At 38.5% G+C, this 23384-nt stretch overlaps 1 protein-coding gene across 1 annotated transcript; it reads left to right on the forward strand.

The window, feature by feature from the left end:
- Window positions 1-2178: 2178 nt before the first annotated feature.
- MRPL39 (mitochondrial ribosomal protein L39) lies at window positions 2179-22684 on the forward strand (the record flags this gene model as incomplete). Its single annotated transcript, XM_080695716.1, has 10 exons — window positions 2179-2307; window positions 4121-4327; window positions 6106-6245; window positions 8468-8567; window positions 10008-10075; window positions 13513-13625; window positions 16110-16175; window positions 17461-17614; window positions 20213-20260; window positions 22637-22684. The coding sequence occupies exons 1-10, from the start codon at window positions 2235-2237 to the stop codon at window positions 22682-22684; spliced, it is 1017 nt and encodes a 338-aa protein (XP_080551842.1). The 5' UTR covers window positions 2179-2234.
- Window positions 22685-23384: the final 700 nt, after the last annotated feature.

Below are 23384 nucleotides of genomic sequence, written 5' to 3' on the forward strand. Positions count from 1 at the left end.
GAAGGCAAGAAAGGGTAGAGTTATTTTATTTATTTATTTATTTATTTATTTATTTATTTATTTATTTATTATTTGCAGTACTGGGGATGGACCCCAGGGGAATTCTACCTCCAAGCCACACCCCCAGCCCTATTTTTTATTCTTTATTTTGAAAAAGGGTCTCACTGTGTTACAAAAGTCCTAAGTACCTGAGGCTGTCTGTGAACCACAATCCTCCTGTCTCAGCCTCCCAAACGCTGGGATTATAAATGTACCCCACCACCTCTGGCAAGATAGGGTAGATTTAAAGCAAGAAGATATTTGTGGGAATTCTTGGTGAAAGATCTACCTTGAATAATTCTCTCAGTTTCTCTAACCCGAATTTCCTTCCCTGGAAAAGATATATTATTATAATTATTATTCAGGGAACTTGTCATAATTAATAAAGCTCACCCCAGGACTGGCACATATTTAATATCTGGTGGCCATTATCACTAGTGACATCCTTCCAACCAGGTTAATACTTAGAGCTCCAATGGCCTGTCTCCAAATGCATTTGTGATCAGTTTTCCTTAATTTTATGTTCTGAAGCTTGAGCTTTGCCATTTCTAGACAGGGTTAAATGTCTAGAAATACTATAATCTGCACAAAATAATAATATCATCTCCACAAAGCTGGTGAAACAGAAAGCTTTCAGAGGAACCCTTGTGTATAAACTCAAGAAGGAAAGACAGACAAACACACCTATGTATATATATGTTCATTTCGTTACTTGAATTAGGATCTTAAGTGGGATGTAGTGTCATATGTAGAGCGGGTTATCAGAAATCCATTTCTCATTTCAAGTGAGGACACAGGACTCCGCGGAGTCCTGAATGAGAGTCCGGTGTCCAGGAGGGCGCAGGGGCTCGTGTTGTGGCCCGCACTTCCACCAGGTGGCGCTGTGTGTGGACTGCAAATCCTGGGCTGGTGGGGCTGAGGGTCTCTGGCTAAATCCACCAACGCAACAGCTTCAGTAAAGCCACTGTCTTAACAACTTAGACTTAAAAAACAAAACCAAACCAAAACGTTTCCATATTTTGCATATAGAACGCTGACTTCAAATAGCAAAAATCTCCTACGTCAAGGGGATTAAGAGACTACACTGGAGTTTTCGGAGTGGCGTTCATAAGTGTCTACTGGACATCAGTGGGCAAAAGATAAAATCTAAGCCCCGGGGTGCCTTTTACTATTCTCTCTACACCCTAGAGATGTCTTATAAATTAATCTATATAATTTGAAAAGAGCATTACATAAGTTTCCTCCAGAGGGCGCGCTGGAACAACCACGAGAGGATAAGGCAGGAGGATCCCTAGTTCTTGCCATCCTGTGTAGTTCAGTGAGAACCTGCTAAACAAACAAACAAACAAACAAACAAACAAACAATGCCAGAGATGTAGCTCAGTAGTCCTTAGGTTTCATCCCAGTAATGCAAAAATTAAACAAATACCAAAGTTTCTTCCAGTGTTAACATGGTGTGGATCCAAGCCTACAAAAATACAGCTAATTAAATGGAGAATCAGATGGAGAATCGGGTCCACGAGCTATGAGATTTCTCCGGCATGGCCAGCCTGGCTGACCAGCACCGAGAGTAGCTGGGCATGGTAGCACAGGCCTGTAATGCTAGTATTTGGGAGGCTGAGACTGGAAGATTATAGATTGGAGGTCAGCCTCAGCAGTTTCGGGAGGCCATAGGCAATTAAGTGCTATCCTAACAAACAAATAGGGCTGAGAGTACAGTTCAGGGGTAGAAAACCCCTGGGCTCAATCCCCAGCACAAAACAAACAAAAAACACCAACCAAACGACAAAAACCCAAACCCAAACTGAAAGTAACTAGGAAGTCTTTTCTTTCCGAAATTTTCTCCCTATAAATACTCTTTGCGGGAAGCAAGGGCTTTGCCCGGCTAGTGTGGCTGGCTCAAAATGCAAAAGGACGTGTGGGACTCTGCCCTTCTCAGCGACACCTGCTCCCCTGCAGACCCAGGAGGTGGCGGGCACCCCAGGGCCACAGCCAAGCGGCGGGAACACCTTCTGCTCCGGCTATGTGGGCCTCGGGCGACTGATCCTCAGCGAGGCGCGAGCGCGCCCCCTAGTGGCGGCTCGGGCGTAGGCTCCGGAACGGAACTGCCTTACGGAACCTTGGGTGTGTGATCCTAGTTTCCGGGGGGGACCAGGGCGGAGACGGACCGGCGCGCCGCCGTTTCCATAGCCGCAATGGAGGCGATGGCTGCCGCCGTCCGGGGGCTGCGTCTTTGGCGGGTCGCCCCGAGCCGCGGGCCCAGCCGGAGTGAGTGTCCGCGGCCCGGGGGACGCGCGACGAAGTGCAGAGACTGTTGTCGCTCCAGATTGGGCCGGCAGCGGGTCGTGGGGGCGCTCGTGGGCTGAGAGGTGGCTGCACCCTCCCTTCCCTGCCTGGGAGGACAGATGGGGCCGAGGCGTCGGGGAGGGCGGGATCCAGCCCGGGGCCAGCCCTGGAGCTCGGGGAGGCCGGGGGCTCGGGGAGATGGCGCCCCCATCTGCCATAAAACGTGTTTTTATTTTCCCATAGGAATACGCATACCCGTCTTGTCAGATTCCCCGAATTAGGGTTTGCGGTATTGGAGATGGAATCCAGGGGCTTTCTACCTCCGAGCTACACCCCCAGCCCCATTTTATCCATCCATCCTTCCTTCCTTCCTTCCTTCCTTCCTTCCTTCCTTCCTTCCTGTCTGTCTTTCTTTCTGGTACTGGGGGTGGAACCCAGGGTCTTTACTACCTTCGGGCTAGACTCCCAGACCTGTTTTATACTTTATTTGGAAACAGGGTGTCACTACCGTTGCTGAGAGCCTCACTAAGTATCCTCACTGAGGCTGGCTTGGAACCTGTGCGATCCTCCTGTCTCGGCCTCCCAAGTGCAGGGATTTTACCACCACGCCCGCCCTTATTCTTTATTTTGAAACAAGGGTCACACTGGGTTGCGAAGGGCCTCGCTAAGTAGCTGATGCTGGCTTTGAACCGGGATCCTCCTGTCCCAGACTCCCAGGCACTGGGATTACAAGCGTGCGCTTCCACACTGGATCCCGAGTTAGGGTTTTGAAGATAAATGTGTCTTTCTCTAGGTGTTGATAGTTGGGGCACGGGCCTTCCAGTCTCCTGGAGCTTTTCACTGTAAGATGATCGGTGCAGCCCAAGAGACAAGAGACCCCAGAGGTCGGTCCATTTAGGGAAAGTTTATTGCAGGCGAGGTTAGCTCTTGCAGGAGAGCAGCTGTCCTAGGAGGAAGCAAGAACATGTTTATATGAGAGAGAGAGCAAGGGACAGGGTAGTGCCTGTACCTGGGAGCAGCCTGACTCAGTTGCTCACCCATGGTGAGGGTTAGTTTTGGTGGTGAGGTGGTCAGGGCTGGAATATTACCCTTGTGACTTTTCTTATTTTTGGTAACTGCTCCTTAGACTGGGTCAGACTACTCTGTGTTATGGTGCAGCTGTGCTTATAAGACCCACAGAGCTGTAGCTGTGTTGTGAAACCCATCAGGGGGCCGTGCACCCTCTGACCTAACCTTCACCTCTTTCTAACCCGCAACTGCTCACCCTCCTTCTGAGTCTGCTCTAATTTTAGTGCCGTTTCCTGGTTGCTTCTTGCCTTTTATTCTAAAGCAAGGTTTGGATTATCACAGGAGATTGATGGGAATAAACGAAGTTGAAGTAGGGTTAAAATTGTTTAAGCTTTTGGAATGATCCAATTTAAGTAATTGATAATTTTAGTTATCAGCCTAAGCTGGCCTAGGGAATGTACACTCTCAATCTCTGTTTATTCTGTCACTTGAAGTAATGTTTATGATATTTATTTACTCATGTGGGTTTCTGCCCTTTACCTTTTTTTTTCAGTACTGGGAATTGAACTAAGGGGCATTCTACTTCCAAGCTACACTTCCCTTTAGGTGTTAATTACTAATATTAGACATTTAAGAGGGAAGTTTTAAGGAATGGGTGGTGTTCAAAGGCTTGTTGTCACCTGTTCTTGTTCCAGGAGGATGGTGGTGCGGGAGTGGAGTGGGCTGAGATATCAGCAGTAAGTTACTATTTTTGTTTTTTTAGACTTCATGTTTAATTTCTCCACAGGATTTATAGCAACATCACCAGCTGCTCAGCTGTCACCCACTGAACTGACAGAAATGCGGAATGATCTCTTCAATAAAGAGAAAAAGAGGCAGTTATCGTTAACTCCCCGAACTGAGAAGATTGAAGTTAAACATGTTGGGAAAACTGATCCCGGCACTGTCTTTGTGATGAACAAAAACATTTCAACACCTTACAGTTGTGCCATGCGTAAGTAACAGAATCAGGATACAGTTTTGACCCTCTGACCTGAGCTGTGTGGAGGAATTGGTGCAGAGGAGATAAGCTGCTGCGGTTGCTTTTTCAACTTCCAGAAAGTTCTCCTTTACTTGGCCACTTCTTGTTGTTCATTGGCCCTTTGCTTGGGTAGGCTTATCCTGTTTGATACAGTGGGAGAAGTTACTGTGCAGGTCTCATTAAAAGATTGGGGATGAAGGGACTACCATAGTTCAGATCACTTTTTTTGGGGGGGGCTACCTTTTCCTTTCTAGTTCTTTCTGGCCCAACTTTATCTTTCATCTGCTTGCCACTTGCTTCTCTTTGTTGTTGTCTTTACATTTATAGCTACATATAGTAAATATGTGAGTGAAAGTGTGCATGGGGTAAATGTAATTGGGGCAAAAATCTTTGTTTTGTTCATAGCTTAAGAGAGATATACTTGTGCCCTGGGTGTGACTTGGTGTGGAAATGTAGGGGAAAAAGCCTTTAAATATTATTTCGATCAAAACATTTGGGTAGAGTTTTGATAAAAACAATATTTATATTTAGACAGCCTCCAAAAATAGATATTTATAGGCATGACTAGTTCCATTGTTTAAAATTTTGGGAAAATGACTAATGATTTCATTTAAGTGATCTACAGTTTTAGTTATCAGCCTAAGCTGGCTTAAGGAATGCACACTCTCAATCTCCCTCTACTCTGGTACTTGAATTAATGTTTATGATAATTATTTACTCATTTGATTTTTCAAGTATTTCTTGAAGTTCTGTTATGAATGGGCCCTAGGATTACAGACGAGAATCAGAAAGATCTTAGGACATTGTGGGGCTTTAGACATACCACATATAGGGATGAAGCTTGCTTCTTGTAGGGATGAAGTTTGCTCTTCTCTCTCTCTCTCTCTCTCTCTCTCTCTCTCTCTCTCTCTCTCTCTCTCTCTTTGTGGTATTGTGGATTAAACACAGGACTTCACACATTACTAGGCAAACACTTCCACTGAGCCACATCCTTAGCCCAAGATAAGTTTTCTGAATCAACCTTAGCATGACCTCTAGGACTTTCTTGTCATTCATAATTTTCAGTCATTCAGTAAGGTTTTATTGAGCACTTGCTATGTTCTAGGCCTGGTACTAGCTGTGGATATATAAATGAATGAACTTGGAACTTTTGTAGTGGCTGATAATTTAGACCTTGTAGTTCAACCATTTTTGTGTGTATTTATATATTTACAAAACATCTTAATTGGGTTTAGAGTTGTATTCTAGGGTTACAGAGCCGACTAGAGCTGATTGGCTATATATAAATTCATATTCAAAACTAGAAAGTGGTAAGTGCAATGTTTAACTTGAAGAGTCCATGTCATGGAAATAGAAGGTGCGATCTAGAACAGATTTGTATGTGTGTTTATTAGTATTTTTCCCTTTTCTTCTAAGCTGTGTGTTCATCTATCCAAATATATCCATGCTGTTGCTTTACCTCTTAAAAGATTGTTTTGTTCATAACTGACAAATGCAGTTTAAATAGAGTTGGCCTTAATGATCTTTTTAAATGATTTAGGTAATTTTGTTAATAATTAATAGTAACTTGAGTGTGTTGTGTATTTTTTTTTATTGGTCATAGGTTCCATACGAAATGTTTTCTTCAGCAAAAAGACACTCCATGTAATTTTGCCCTTCCATTATTTTATTTCTTAATGTAGTACTTAAATATGTAACTTTTTACTCTGAATTTTGTAGATTTAGTTCATTAATCAATTTTACATTTCTAGATTTAAGTGAGTGGTACTGCAGGAAGTCTATTCTGGCTCTTGTGGATGGACAGCCTTGGGACATGTATAAACCTTTGACCAAGTCCTGTGAAATCAAATTTTTAACTTTCAAAGACCGTGATCCAGGAGAAGTGAACAAGGTATTTCTGTCTCCATATCCACTCCCCCAATTTTTTCCTTGTCCTTTAATAAGAATATGAGATGCAAAAATATGACCAAGGTCATATGTTATGCTTAATAGATAATAAGTGTTCTAGTTATTATATTAGATATTTTGAAAGTTCCATTTGCATCTGGATTAAAAACTTTGCATGTCATGTCATTTTTATTTATAACTTCGTTCAGCTTATGTTTATTGATAACCCTCTGTATTGCTAGAGAATCCATCCCCACTGTTGCTTGGATTTAGCTTTTGACCTTCTTCAGATAATTTCAGTAACTTTTTAAGCTCTTTTCTACCTTCCCCCTTTTAAGTACTTGAAAATCTTCCATCATAGCGTAATTAAGAGTTTTATTGAGCTGAGTGTGGTGGCACACGCTTGTAATCCCAATACTTGGGAGGCTGAGACAGGAGGATCACAGTTCTTGGACAGCCCCAGCTACTTAGTGAGGCCCTCCACAGCTTAGTTTGACCCTGTTTCAAAATAAAGAATTAAAAAGAAAAACAGAGCTAAGGGTGTACCTTGGAGGTAAAATGCCTGAGTTCCATCCCCAGTACCACAAAAACAAAAAACAAACAAATAGGCTTAGTAGGTGACTAATCACATCACTGACACCTAAAGAACTTGCCTACCTTCTGTATTGTTGCCCTAGCTTTCTAGGTTCTGCGTAATCTGCCCTGGCCGACCTCTTCATCCTCACCTCCCTCCGCATCTTTTCACCTCCTCTTTGCTCTGACCACACTAGAATATGTGGTCGGTAACGGTTTGTGCTGTATCATCCTTCTTGCTTTTGTTGGTGCTCTTCAAGGCTAGCATATCTTTCCCCTATTAAAATTCCATTTACGTTATGAGATTCATTTAAAATGCCATCTGCTCTGTGATTCCTTCCAGTTTTCTTCTTGTCAGCATTCTTTACAGTCTCAACACTTGGCTAATGTCTCTAAATACAGTATTTTAATTTTGTATTGTAACATAAACTGTTGAATGCATATGACTTTTGACTCTGTGAAGATAGAGACCATTTTCTTGTTGGATCTAGTCCTTGACTACACAGTAGGCATTTAATAAGTATTTGTTGGAATGAAGTACTTAAGCAAGAAAATGATAGAAATGATAATAGGAAATGTTGAATATTGTGTATCAAGCACTGTTTCTGGTGATTTATAGATATGAACTTATTTAGTCTTCATACAAACTCTTCAGAGTAGGTGCAAATAATGTCCTCATTTCTCGATGAATAATTGACAGAGAGAGGTTCCACAGTTTGGCAAAGGTTAGTAGTTTACGAAGTGAGCCATACGGCCTGGATTTGAGCTTAAGTATTCTGACTGAACATATAAAAACATTTAAGTAGGATAAATGAAGAAGTGGATTTTGTTACTTGCCGCTAAGGCTTGGGTTTGTACTCATTTTTAGTGTAATGTGGTTGTGTAGAATATATAATGGAACAGTCTGAAACATACAACCAGGTGACCCCACTTTTGCTGTTCTCAGATGTGGAAAAGAGCTTATGAAAGTCAAGCACTTAGTCAAACATAGTGCAAGTAAGGGGAATAGGTGGCCGGGTGTGGTCCAGGACCAGTGTTTCCTTTTTGCTTTGAGAAAGTCATTGTGTGGATACCTGTATCAGGCAAGTCCATGTATCAAAATATAGTATTAAAATAAGAGCCCTGTTAGTGGAGAGATTGCTTTGCTATAAATTAGAATAACTCCACTGGTATCTTTTGTGATGTTACATATAGGGTAGTGATACTTCATTTTAAAAGTTGGGTTGTTCTCATATTTATAAATGGTATAATCAGCTTATGTATACTTTATATAAATGTTAATATACTGATATGTTAACAAATATCTATATACATATATATTTATGTTAGCACAGATTTGTTAAGAATATAACTTTACCCTGGGTTAAAAATAAATACTATCAGATATTAAAACTCTCTTTTGATTGATGACTATTACAGTGTCTCATATCTTACATGAAACGTTGTTAACAGCTTACAGATGTTGCATTATTCTTTGCTCCGTTTGGTAGGTAGAAGGAATGGCCTGGCCTGATGGGAACTATTGCTGCATACTGAGAATGGGCAGATATTTGGGAAATATTTCCTAAGCCAAAAGTTGACTTAAATTTTAATATTGTAGAAACTTTGGCAAATCTTAGTGTGTATTTCATTTGTACATATTTTTCTTTCTAGGCTTACTGGCGCTCTTGTGCCATGATGATGGGCTGTGTAATAGAGAGGGCGTTTAAAGATGAGTATGTGATCAGTTTGGTCAGAGCTCCAGAAGTTCCTGGTAATGTACACATATAAATACATACATATATATTGTTTGTAATCCTTTAATATTTTGGTACCTACTTTGGATGATGTACAGAGATCATTTCTAATTTTATCTAACATAACTTACCATCACACATATATTTTATTTATTGTAGGTAAAAAAATCAGTCCTATTATAAAATATAAAGTAATCTTTGGAGATCAATGATTGCTGTATAAAATTAGTGGAAAGTATTTCTCTTGAACAGGAATGTCAAGGAATTATACCGTCATGGTCTTTTACCATTTTAAGTTTTATTTCTATATTGAATGTATAGCCAGGCATGGTGGCGCATGCTTATAATCCCAGTACTTGGGAGGCTGAGACGGGAGGATTACAGGTTCTTGGCCAGCCTTAGGTACTTACTGAGGCCCTTTGCAACTTAGTGAGACCCTGTTTCAAAATAAAGAATAAAAAATCAGCCAGGCGTGGTGGTGCACGCTTGTAATCCCCGCACTTGGGAGGCGGAGGCAGGAGGAAGGAGGATCGCGCAGATTTGAAGCCAGCCGTCCTGGCTTAGGAGACCCTGTTTCCAAAAAAAAAAAAAATATATATATATATATATAAAATAGGTCTGGGCATGTAGCCCGGAGTAGAAGGGTTTCCAGGAACCACCAAAATAAATAAATAAATAAATAAATAAATAAATAAATATAAATAAATAAAGAATAAAAAATAAGGCTGGGGTGTAGCTTGTAGGTAGAATGCCCCTGGGTTCTATCCCCAGTACAAAAAAGAAAAAAATAATAATAAATAAATAAATAAGTGGGATGTTGTGGCACATGCCTATAATCCCAACACTTGAGAGCCTGAGGAGGATCGCAGGCTTGAGAACAGCCTCAGCATCTTTGTGAGAACTCAGCAATTTAGTGAGACTCTGTTTTGAAATAAAAAATAGGTCTGAGGGTGTATCTTGGAGGTAGAATGCCCTTGGGTATCCATCCCCAGTACCACAAAAGACAAACAAACAATGATTAAAAAAAGTATATACACCAAAAATATTTAGGGAAGCTCAAAAAATGATTCTAAGAACAGCAACAAAAAATGAAGATATCTAGGAAATATAAAAGAAATTCAACATTTCATGTTCATTTATTTATCTACTTAATAAATATCTTGTTCCTTTAGTACTTTTATATTAGCATCTGAGACCTCTATAGTGATAATTTTTCTGAAGAAAACTTGAATGTTTAAAAAAATTGGTGATTTGGGGTTAACAAAAGATGGGTTAAATGTTTTTGAGTGAGGGAAATTCTGGCAAATAGCTGGGATAATGGCAATACTTTTAGAATTTGTAGAGTTGAGAGATTGTTAACTTTTCCTTTTATGTTTTAAATGATTCAGTTGTTACAAGTTAATGACTTTCTGCTCTAACTGATTTGACTTTGCTTTTTATTTTGGTTGGATTTACAGTGATCGCTGGAGCCTTCTGCTATGACGTAGTTTTGGATAAAAGACTAGATGAGTGGATGCCAACCAAAGTAAGTAAATTCTCTGGAATATTAAAATCTGTTAAAATCATTCCCATTAGTGTTGTTGAAGGATACTACTCATTGAGGGCACTTAAGAGCATCTGTCTACTTATTTTTGCTTTTGTAGTGTGTTTAAGACAGAGATGTATGGATGAGGTTGTTTACAACAGCATAGTCATAGGTATCTTGCTTGAACTTTCTTGAAGTGCCATCTATTTCTTTTTTTTTTTTTTTTTGTGGTACTGGGATTGAATTCAGGAGCATTTTACCTATAAACTACATCTTCAGCCCTACTTTTTATTTATTTATTTTTTTAAGGTACTGGAACCCGGGGCATCTACCTCCGAGTGACACCCCCAGCCCTATTTTTTATTCTTTATTTTGAAACAGGGTCTCACTGAATTGCAAAGGGCATCACTAAGTACCTGAGGCTGCCCGCGAACCTCCTGTCTCAGCCTCCCAAATGCTGGGATTACAAGTGTCTGCCACCACACCTGGTTTACTTTCTTTTTTTTATTTTGAAACAGGGTGTCAATAAGTTGCAGAGGGCCTCACTAAGTAGCTGAGGTTGGCCACAAGCCTGTAATTCTCCTGTCTCAGACTCCTAAGCACTGGGATTAAAAGCATGTGCCACCATGCCCAATAAAATGCCATCTATTTTTTAAGGTGGTGGTTTTCAAGATGCCCAGAATATAAAATACAGAAGCTTAACTCTCTCGACTGTTGTGGTAGGAACAGTCCTGGACCCATAACTATTTGGATTCCCCAGAATGCAATTAGAAAACTGCTCTTAAACCAATTTGATGTTTTGCATGCTGTGAAATTCTTGTATGCACAGTGGTCACGTTGAGAAGGGGAGGAATTAAAGAATCAGTCTTGCAAAGCTAACTCAATTAGCAGCAAACTAAATACCAACAAACTAAACTCTTTGTGAATGGTCTGCCTTCATAATTAGGGTAAACCTTATTGATCTGGGGCTTTGGCAGCAATGGGGCTTGGCTAAGGACGGCGTCTAGGTCAGGTGCCTGTAGGTATGGGTTGCTAATTGTTACCAGAGGTTGATCCTAGAGACTATTATGTGGGGAGAATAAGCAAATGCGTAATTCTTAAGTAAGCAAAACTCTATGCCCTGTAGATTGGGAGTCTGGAGATCAGAAAAGGGGAGGCAACTTAGCATATCATTTTATTAGTTATACTGTGTAGATTTTGAAAAACATTTTAATATCTGAAAGTAGAAGTACTGTACAGTAGATAGCATCTTAGCTATAATTGATAGGGTTTTTTTCTTAGTGATACATCTTAGGGTTTAGTGAAATACTGTAGTTAATAAAATCAAGGACTTTGAGAGCTGGGCCTGGTGGTACTCATCTGTAATCCCAGTGCCTGGGAAGCTGAGACAGGAGGATTGTGGGTTCAAGGACAGCCTCAGCAAGTAGTGAGAGTCAACCTAGACAGACCCTGTTTCAAAATAAAGGTAAAGTCGGGCTGGGGGGAGTATAGCTTCTGGGTGCCATCCCTAGTACCACACACAAACACACACACACACACACACACACACACACAAAGACTGGAGTTAGGGAAGGTCCAGTTTTATTTATTTATTTATTTTTGTGGTATTGGGGGTGGAACCCAGGGGCTTTCTACCTTTGGGCTGTACTCTCAGACCTATTTTATACTTTATTTGGAAACAGGGTCTTACTAAGTTGATGAGAGCCTCACTAAGTAGCCGAGGCTGGCTTCGAACCTGTGCGATCCTCCTGTCTCAGCCTCCCAAGCGCGGGAATTATAAGCGTGTGCCACCACACCCGGCTTGGGAAGGTCCAGTTTTAAATTCTGGCTTTGAGAGTTACTTCTTTTTAATACTGCCCATATTACTTAATATGGAGAAGAAGGTAAGAGAGAAACAGGAAGGATGAATAAGAGAAAGGAGAGGGGGGAGGGGGGAGGGGAGGGAGGGAGGGAGAGGTACAGAGGAGGAGCAGGGCGGATGTTGGAACTGTTTCTTCTGATTTCGGGGCTCTTGTCATTGTACTGCTTCACTCTTCATGTATGTCCCCAGATTTAAGAATAGATTCTCACTTAGAGGGGGATGAAGTAAAAACAAAGCAGTTCTAAAATTTAACTCATTACTTTTGAAATTTGCTTCCTCGTTTCTCTTTTCTTAAAGAGAAGACTTAAAAGAGCTGATGGCAGCTCCTGATGTTGGGCGGATGGCCTAAGGGAAAGCTGCACTGAATGTATGTCTGTGTGTCTGTGTGCGCGTGCATATTTAATAAGTTTTCTCTTTAAGAACGAGTGGTTTCAGCTGGGTGCAGTGGCACACACCTGTAATCCCAGTTCTTGTTGGGCTGAGACAGGAGGAGGATGGGTTTGGGGCCAGCCTTAGCAACTTAGCAAGAGCCTCAGCAACTTAATGAGACCCCTTTTCAAAGTAGACGAAGTAGGGCTAGAGGTAGAGCTGGGAAGGAGAACCCCCTAGGTTTAATTCCCAGAACAAGGAAAAACAAAAGTCATTTCATGTAAAAATGTCTAATAGTTTATGGAAAGAATTTTATTTTAAAAGTTATTAAACTATTTGTGTACTAGTGCTTGATCTTTTCTATATTAGTAAACTTAGAGCATGAAAGCTCAATTATAGATTTTTTTTTTTTTTGCAGGTCTGGGGATAGAGCCCAGGGGCATATGATCTCCGAGCTACAGCCCCTGCCCTAGTTTTTATTCTTTATTTTGAAACAGGGTCTTACTGAGTTGCAGAGGGTCTCACTAAGTAGCTGAGGCTGTCCGTGAACCACCATCCTCTGGTCTCAGCCTCCCGAATGCTGGGAATACAAGTGTGCACCACCACACCTTGCTTAGATTTTTATTAAAAGTCTCATAAACATGGCTAAGGTATTACTAATCTTAATTGCATAAAATTGACATTGTCATTAAAGGGAAACATACACTATTGAACATATGTGTATTTTGTAAGGGGCCAGTGATGACAGTGCATTTCTAGTAATATTTCTTGAGTTATGTAAACAATAATTTTCTTCATGCATTTAATAGACTTACTTTTACTCACAGTGTGAACACATTTTTATGTTCTGCTGTTTATTTATTAGCATTTTTATTTGTGGCATTATAGATTTAATAAGATTTATAAGATTAATAAGGCTATATAATGTAGATGAGATGTTTATTAAAATTTCCTTAAAGGCTTATCTCTAATAAATATTATCAATGCAGGACAAATCTTAATTATAAGTAAAATATAAGTTTTATAATTAGTAGAGTTGGGAGACTATGTCATCTAAATATTAAGTTATTACAAATTAATAACTTTCTTTTCTAACAAATTTACTTTTAGTTAGATTCAAAATATTAGGCATACAATTTTATCTTATTTGGCTTATGGAGAAATGCTTTTAGGTATTGTTACTAAGGTTACGTTTTTTATTTTTAAGGAAAACCTACGCTCCTTTACAAAAGATGCTCATACTTTAATTTATAAAGATCTTCCATTTGAAACTTTGGAAGTTGATGCAAAAGTGGCATTAGAAATATTTCAACACAACAAGTAAGTGTTAGCTTAATTAAAACAAGGCTAAACTTCCCCAATTTATGTGTAATTATGAAAATTCAGCTTTTAGGAACTTTTATTTTCTGCGCTCAGATCTCTTTTTCTCCACTGGCCTATTTTCTTTTTCTCATCTCATTGCTAATTTCACTGAAAATAATGTTCTCTATTCCCTTCTATAATATTCTCATTTTGTTTTACTTTCCTGTTACTTAGGCCATCCCTTCTCTTTATATCACTCTTATATGTTAAGCAAGTGAAAGGAATAAGGTTGAAAATATATAAGTAGATTGGAAGGGAGCAAACAGCTGAAGTAAAATGTTCACATAGTCAGGTCTTAGTTATCTGCATGTGAATATCCATTTGAAGGTTTTTTTGGGGGAAGGCATTTTAAATTGTTTTGGCTTCTCAATTTTCTTTCCCACTCAGAAAACTTGTAGTTCACCGTCTTCTACCTACTCTAAGGAAAGAAATTTTAATCTAGTAGAAAATTAGAACTAATTAAAAAGGGAAATCTGTGCTGTGAACAAACAAAAAGAAGTCATAGGGCCTAAAGTCTGAAGCCAAACTATGTCCCTGCAAATTATTAAAGGTGGTATTAGAATTTTTTAGGTATGTAGAATTTGAGTAACCAATCTTTGTAGGAATAGTTTAACTCATAAATCTGTTCTTGAGTTAATTCATGGAAATCTCCTCAGCTCCTACTTGTAGCTTGGCATTTCTTCAAGAAGTATGCCTCTTAGTATTTTTCTGTAAGACACAATTGAAGTGCTGAAAAGTGTACACTGTGTTCAGTTGAGTTTGGAGGGGCTGAAAAAAAATGTACTCACTGCTTTAGGGCCTCTCCAAGTGTTTTTAGTATATCTTGGAACCAGTATACTTAAAAACAAGTAGTGATGTTTTAACTAAACTACAGTGTAGCTAGTACTGTGGATTATAGCATTGATTCCATAAGGAAATTCCTTGGATTTTAAGGACTCATCAGGTCACCTCCTGACAAAAATCTAGGCACATGCTCTAATAGAAATATATGAGCTATGTATATGATTTAAATTTTCTAATAGCTATATTTTAAAGTCAAAAAGTATAATTAATTTTATTAATACATTTTATTTAACTAACATCTAAAATGTTATTGCAATATATGACTGATATTAAGTGTTATATTAATAATACTGTATATTCTTTTTCATACTAAAACAGCAGTCTGGTGTATAATGTAAATATGTACATTTAAGGCATATTTTAATTAGGAGTAATCATAGTTAAGTGTTGTGTAGCTACGTCACTAGACAGTATATTGTCAGCTTCCATTCTGTGTACTATTGAGACTGCCCTTTCCCCTTCAGTGAAGTTCTGGGACATTGTTAACTTAGTTTAACATGTGTCAGGAGGAAGGGGATAGTTTTGGGATAAATTTGAGATGACAGAATAGTGTTGGACTATGGTAGGTGAGCTTGTAATTGGGCCCTTGTGCTTCATAGTGGCGTTGGCCCATTGGGGACCAGGAATATCTCTTGGAGGCAGGTTAGGAGGGATAAGCACTCAAAGGGACGACCTCTCTGTAATGCATGGGAGCTCTGGCAGAAGGGGTCATGGCAGTCAGCAATGTTTTTGCATAAACCAATTTCTTTCCAACCTCACTGTATCAGCACACTCACACATATGTGCGCACAAGTACATATGCACTGAATATGTGTTTAGCCCTCTGAGTTACACAGACAAAGCTCTTAAATAGTAAGTAGTGAAGTCATATTTCAAACCAGGGCTGCATAGTGCTACATGTGCTTTTGTTATGCTGACAACCGGTCAGATTTAAGGGACAGTCAGGAAATAGGATCGACAGGACTTGGTGATGAATTTGATGGAATGCTACGGTAAGAACAGGAACTGAGAAAGTTTTCCAAGTTTCTCACTTGGACACATGGGTGATTTACGGTATCATACTAAGATAGGATATTTAGGAAGAAGAAAAAGGTTGGTTGAGATAATTAATTTGGGAATTTGGTGGCTGAAGTTGTTAATGGAATATCGTGGTGTGTATCCAGAAGAGTCTAGGATATACAGCTTGGGTCATAGCAAAGTTGTGGAAGATGTAACTGTATAAATTGGTATCTAAAGCTTGTAAATCAAGGAGCTGGCCTAGAGGAGGATGCTCAGAGTGACCAGACTGCCTAGGTAGAATTCCTAATGGGAAGAGACAGACAAAACTGGCCAGACAGGTCAAATGGCAGGCAGCGGGGACTGCCCCTGAGGCTGTGACAGAGCTGGGAGAGTGGAGGTGAGCAGTGGTGCTGGAAAAATGTGGACCGAAGGGTGGTGCCAAGAAGGTGGCTGTGACTTTGGTGAGAACAGCCTGGGGGAGCTGTGGGACCAGCGCCAGGTTAAAAAGGAGGTGAGGAACAGGAGGCTTCAAGTGAAAGGGAGGTGTTTTTAATGCTCTTTTGATTATTTAGAATTTAAAAAATTTTAAATTTTTTCCAGGTACAAAATAGATTTTATAGAAGAGAAGGCGTCCCAGAACCCTGAGAGAATAGTAAAGCTACATAGGTAAGTAAAAGTCTAAAACTTGGCTGCTGTGCTAATTTAGAGTGAGACTTAGCTTTATTTTTACCTGAATGAAGTCTATGACTGAAATAGATTATTTGAATTATACTTCACTATGATTCTTATCTTATTTTCTATTGCTTTGCTCTTCATTTTAATACATATATAAATGAAGGCTTTAAATTATTTTTTAGGAACTGTTGTACTTTCTGTTTCTTATTTATTTCTTAAAGAGTTGAAAACCGTTTGAAATTGTTTTTTGGTGGTACTGGGGTTCCTGGAAGCCTTTCTACCTCCGGGCTACACTCCCAGATCTACTTTATTTTTGGAAACAGGGTTTCTTCAACCAGTGCGGCTGGCTTCGAACCTGCGCGATCCTCCTGTCTCCTCCTCCCAAGCACGGGGATTACAAGCGTGCACCACCACGCCCAGCTGAAATTGTAATTTTTAAGAGTAATTTTGAAATCGGGCAAGGTATTTATTGTTAAGAAGGGAACATGGTAGTTTGTATGTGTATGAAACTATGAATACTAATTGTTATTTGTATTACTAAATGTAAGTAAGTGAAAGTGGAATGTGCCCTCCAATATGTAGATGAGGAAGGCCCACTGCTCTGTGGACGGTCTTCTTTGTGGAGCAAGTCCCAGGGCAATTGCATTATGCAGAAATTGCTGCATGGTCTGGGTCTGTTTTCTTTTTTCTTTTTTTTTTTTTTTTTGTGGTATTGGGGATGGAACCCTTCTACCTCCGGGCTACACTCCCAGACCCATTTTATATTTTATTTGGAAACAGGGTCTCTGAAGCCACCGAGGCTGGCTTTGAATTTGCGCGATCCTCCTGTCTCCGCCTCCCAAGTGCGGGGATTATAAGCGTGCACCACCACGCCCGGCAAGCGTTTTCTTAACCACATGTTTTGTTCATTTGGATATAATTTTTTTTTAGTCCTCTAGAAAACTGCTCATTGTTTCTGGACACAATCTTTTCTGTATTCTGAATTTTAATCTCTGTTACAGTGAGTTATTAGTTTTAGCAATTTGGATACACTTGATAGTGTGATTGTTTCGTGGCTCTTAAAAACCTTTAAATTTATATAATGCTAAATTTAAAGAAAGCATCACTTGAATTCATCTTCAAAGTTTAGTCTCTACTTGAGATTTTATGTCGGGTTGGTGCACTGGAATTGAGTTTTATATATTGTATATGGGATGTAGCAGTAAATAGAATGAGTAGCTTTCTTCTTCAAACTATTATAAATGATGTTGAGGTTTTTTTTTTTAAATCAAATCAGATTTGGTGACTTCATCGATGTGACTGAGGGCCCCCTTATTCCAAGAACAAGTATTTGTTGCCAGTATGAAGTGTCAGCAGTTCACAACCTTCAATCCACTCAGCCAAGTCTTATAAGAAGATTCCAGGGTCTTTCTTTACCCGTTTACCTAAGGGTAAGTAAAGCTTGAAGTTCCTGGTCTTCCAGTTTGGAAATAGGTTGATTCTAGACTTAATTTATACCAGTGTGGAGGTTATAAAATTTAATTTGCTTGAAGTTATATATAATATTTTATGGATTTAAGTTATGATTAAATGATTATAGATTAAGTTATGGTTAATGATTAAAAATAAATGTTCCCAGGATACAAAAGTTAATTCACAAAAGAGGCACTTATTGAATAAATCAAATCAAATTGATATAGTATTTTAAAATTTTCAAATGAGTAAACATGAGGGTGCTTTGAAGGGATAGTGGAGTGCATGCTGGTTAATCTTTCTGGGGCACCTCTGGCCTTGTATATGGCATCTTTTTTCCTTAAATTTTCACTTAGTCTCAGCTGAAATGCTGAGAAGTGATCTTCCCCTAATCTAAATGATCTATTCTTGACCTAAGTCCTGTTATTTCTGTTATTTTTCCACATTGTCTTCATGCCTTGCTAGTTTTTTATGTTTAATTTTGAGATAATTGTAGTTATAAGAAATAGTGGAGGACTTATTTTTACTCAGTTTCTTCAGTGGTAACATCTTGCAGAACTAAAGTACAGTATCACCACCAGGGATGGGCACTGATACAGTGAAAGTCCCCTGGGCATGTTTGTGTGAGTCTCTCTGGGTTCTCAGTTCTGTTCCATCGGTCACAGATGTCCATCCTTCTGTCAATACCACACAGTCTTGATTACCATAGCCATAAATAAGTCATGAAATCAAGTAAAATAAGTTTTTCCTCATTATTGTGGGAAAATTATTATAATTATTCTAGTTCCTTTGCCCTTTAGTTTAATTTTAGTGTAATCTTTTCTCTCTTGGCAAAATCTTCCTGGGATTCTAATAGGAATTTTATTAAAACTTTATAGTTATTTAGAAAGAACTTTTATCTTTAACACATTTTTTACTCTATTAACTTAGGATATCTTCTAATTTATATTTCATCGGCATTTGTAATTTTGACCACACCTTTTTTTACTTGTTTGATTTTTCTCCACATACATTATTGTTTTCATAGCTTTCTCCCTTTCAGTAAGTAGCACCATCACTCAATGCTTGATTATCTCTTTCCTGAATAGCTATGGGTCCATCCATCAGCACATCATTTCAACTCTTTTATTTGTGTGTGTGTGGTACTGGTATTTGAACCCAGGGGGATTCTATCACTAATCTATACCCCCAGCCTTTTTTATTTTTTGTTTTGAAACTGAGTCTTGCTAAGTTATGCACACTGGCCTCAAAGCTGTGATACACCTGTCTCAGTGTCCCAAGTACTGGAGTAACAAGTGTGGGCCATGGGCCTGGCTTTCAACGCTTCACTCAGAAACGTGGATTCTGAATCTACCTGCTGCGTACCTTCACTCCCATCTCTCCTCCCCTTAACCTGGTCCCTGTTTCTTCTTACTCTCTTTCCTTGCTTTCTCTCTTGCCTTCCACAGTACATTCTCTACTTAGTAGCTAGCCTGATCTTTTTAACACAAACTTATTCTTTCTGTGTGAAAACAGGGTGCTTTGCCCTGTTTCACACAGCGCTGCCTCCCTTGCTGACTTTGTTTCACACTGCTGCTCTCGCCTTCACTCGTTCTATCCCAAGGTCTCTGCACCAGTTGCTCATTCTGCCTGAGGTGTGGTTTTCCCTTTGAAAATCTACTGCTCTTTCATCAGCAGGGTTTTCATATAGGCCCTTTGCAATTTTTTTTTACCTTATAGTTTTTCTGAGCCTATTTTGATTGACTTAAAATTGATATGGCCGTTATATACTTTGTACAGTTTTCAGTAACACATTCCAATACTCCTCTGCTATATGATTGTTAAGAATTGAGGAGTGTGTGTGTGTGTGTGTGTGTGTGTGTGTGTGTGTGTGTGTGTGTGTGTGGTACTAGGGATTGAGCCCAAGTATTCTACCTCTGAGCTATACCACCATCCCTATTTTATTTTGTTTTGAAACAGGGTCTCCCTAGGTCACTGAGAATCTCTCTAAGTCGCTGAGGCTGTTCTCAAACCTCTGATCCTCCTGTCTCAGCTTCTCAAGTACTGTGATTATAGGTGTGTACCACCATGCCTGCTAGAATTTGGTTTTATAATTTTACTATTAAATTCATTTGTTTCTGCTTATTCTTTAGTATAATTTGTGGAAAACTCTGAGTCTGCTATTTCAAAGGAAAGATGTTTCAGGTAGTTCCTAACAAACTTCTTATGATTGCTGTGTTTTAAAGAATGATGACCTCTAGCACAGTAAAATTGACTGTTTAGAGAAACAGAGCTACAATCTTTGTGGTACATATTTTTTTCTTCTTGCTAGAAGGAATGTTTTCTATGATAGAAATGATGAAGAAGGACAAAAGAGGAAGAAGGGCATATTTGGTGTTTAAGTCTTTTTTTCTTGAATGCTAAACAAAGCAGGTGTTCTGTACTTTTTCTCTACTGATTCATGTTTATAACCACTTAGTTACATTAGTACTGCATAGGTTTTTATTTTTATTTTTTTGTTTAAAAGTCTATGTAAAGGCTCAGAGAATTTTATTTTAATTTTCTCACTTTAATTCATAGCATTTTTTTCTTTTCAGGCACATTTTACAGTGTGGGATAAGTTATTGGAAAGGTCTCAGAAGATGGTAAGTGTTTTTCACAGCTAAAATTTCTATGAAGAAACCTTTATTAAAGTTAAGCAACAACAACCAAAGGAAAAAAGAAAAGTAATAAATTATCTTAATAGCTTACTTAGTCTTGGGATTGTTTCCCCAGTGGTATTTTGGCAAAAGTAAGGCTGTACTTTGGTAATTTTCTTATGATTTTGTTAATGGCATGGAAATAAAACTGTAGAGCTTGAAGAGAAATAATATTACTACATATTAGTAGTAGTTCTCAGTGTTTTTGTTAATATTAATTAGGTCTTATGATATGAACTTAATGAACATTTAAAGAATTAAGGTTTTTCAGATATATTTCAGCACTGCCTTCACTGCTGACATTAAATATGTAAATGTCCTGAAAACCCCGATTTGAATATTTGTGTGTCTAGTAGTTTATTCTGTCATTAGCATTTAGATTTCACAAGCAGGAGTGATTATATTTCATGGCCACACCTGTCTTCACCATTTCATAGGCTGCTTTTTTACTTGTGCAGTCTGTTAATCTATTCAGGGCTTGTTATATTTGTGTAAACCCAGATTTGAACACAATATTAGTGCTTTGGGGAGTTATCCAAGAAATTCTTTATTTTTGTTGTATTGGGGATTGACCGTGGGGCCTCCTGCTGTACCCACTGAGCTACATCCCCAGCCCAACCAAAGAAATGGTTATTCTTTTTTATAATTGTATATAAGCTGAGTGTCTATTAATAAATTCATAATTAGAATTTATTTAGTGATTTTGCCACAATGTTCTTATGTAAAACTTGAGTAATTTTCTTTTTCTTATGAGAAGATATATTTAAATTGATAGAATAATTTTGTGTTTTGGGTTGGCCACATTGATTTTAGATGAAGAAACCAGAGAAGGAAGAATACCTAAGAAATGGTTTGGGAAACTTTAGAAGAAATAATAACGTTTTAAAGTAAGAGATGATAACCTACCTAGAAGATATAGTAAAGTCAGTCAGTAGATAATTTTGGAACTCTTATTTTGGTATAGTTGCTTCCTTTTACTTCATTTTTTTGGCCAGATGGAATAGATTAAACCATATATGGTTCATTCACTCAACTAACAAACTAATTGAGTGTTGTGTGTCAGGTATTGTATGTTTTGGAGGTACAAAAATGAACAAAGCTTGTTTGCTGCTTAGGGAAATTAATGTGCTAAGTGCATTTATAAGCAGACAAACAGTTCAGGTATATATATATATATATATATATATATATATATATATATATATATATACATACACTCAGGGTTCTGGCATACAGAAGAGAAGGACTCAAACCAAGCCTAGGGTTTTGTTAAAGAAGAGTCCCAGGAAACTGGTATCTTTTAGCTGGTTTTAAAGGATTAATGGACGGGAGTCTGGCAGATACTTTGCTGGGAGATGAGATGGGAGTTATGTCAGAGGAAGCCACTTGCCTAGGGATATGGAGGGATGAAGAACACTTTGGACGTAAGGTGAATTTGGATGTACAGGTTGCAGGTAAGGTGCGTGATAAGTCAGTCCAAAGAAGTTTGTTGGAAATAGAATGAGGAGCTTCTTCTTTATGCTGTGAAACTTTCATTTCTGATTCTTTCTCAACCTACTGCCAAAGACAATGGATGATTTCACTGGAGAATTTTGAGCAGGGAGGGTGACCTGTTGGTTAGCTTTTCTGGTTTAAAGCTTATTGCGGGGGCAGCCTGGAGCATATCTGTTACTTAAGCCAAGAATTCTTTTGGGTATAGAAATGGATGAGGTCGTAAAGTTCAGCCACAGCAGTGAGAATGACCAGGCGATTCCTTATGTTGAATTAACAGTACTGTGGAACCTGCAGGAAGAGGGAGTGGGATCTCAAGTGCTGACGTGCGTAGCTGAGTGGAGCTTTTCACTGAGGGAGATTACACAGGGGGGTGTTGAGGAATTCAGATGTAGTCCTTTTTTTTGTTTGTTTGATGAAGTCTCAGTGACACAGAATAGAAATATCAACATACAGCTATTTATACTAAATCTGTAATAGCTTTATTCTAAATAGAATTATAACTTACAACAAAATATACCTTATAACAAAATTATAACATACCAAAAATGTATCACTTCTGGTATATTTTACTAATGATTTTTTTTTATAGATGACATGTAAACTGACAGACCTGGGAAGGCTAGGTATAATGTGTCTCAGAGTTTTGAGTGGTTTATATTTACTGGATAATTTATATTGGTAATTTTACCTTTAAATTTCTTTACATATTTACTTTTTATAATAAATACTGTTGAAGGAAAAAGTTTCATAAGTGGAAGTATTTAAAGTTGTGGTTAAAGTGTAAAATTCAAAGTTATTAGACAAGTAAAGCTCTTCATGTTTTTACAGGTAACTGAAGATCAAATTAAACCAACAGAGGAAAGTGCGTCTACCTGATAACTTTTTTTAATTTAAATATGTACAGTTGAACTAAAATAAAGGTTTTTAATATGTTTGTGTGTGCTTGTAAAGATAACTGTTCTTCCTCAAATTGAAGTGGTCTCTATCTTTTCCTTTTTCTAAAGGGTAAAAGAGTTTATGTGGCTTATGGTAAAAATGTCACACAGAAACAACCCCCCTCCCCACACTTCAGAGATACAAAAATTCAGCATGTTTTCTTTTTTCTTTATGTAGAAACATGTACAAATACAGATACAGTTTTTTAAAACAAGATCAAACTATAATGTGTTTACATTTTTCACTATTTCAAACAGTGGTGCAATAAAAATCCTTGTGCAAAATGGCAGGTATTTGTAAATAGAAAATGGTGTTAACTGAGCATTACGCTGAGCCCTTCTTACAGAACATTTTATTTAATCCTCCTAAGTGAGGAAACTGACTGATAGAGCTTGAATGTGGCAAAGCTGGAATGTGAACCCAGGTAGTTCCACTCACACACTTCTATGTACTACTGTATGCTGCCCACCCTACAGATAATTTTAGTAAGAAAAGATTTGTGACCGTGGAATTATTGACAGATGCTACAGGATGCTGATCTCCAAAAGATTTCACCAAATGATACTTCCAGCAACCGTGTCCAAGAGTGCCATTTTCCTAACACCTTGAGCAAACCTTGATCATAGGTTGGTCTTTTAGG

The sequence above is a fragment of the Muscardinus avellanarius genome (genome assembly GCF_963383645.1).
Source record: "Muscardinus avellanarius genome assembly, chromosome: 5".
NCBI classification, from domain to species: domain Eukaryota; kingdom Metazoa; phylum Chordata; class Mammalia; order Rodentia; family Gliridae; genus Muscardinus; species Muscardinus avellanarius.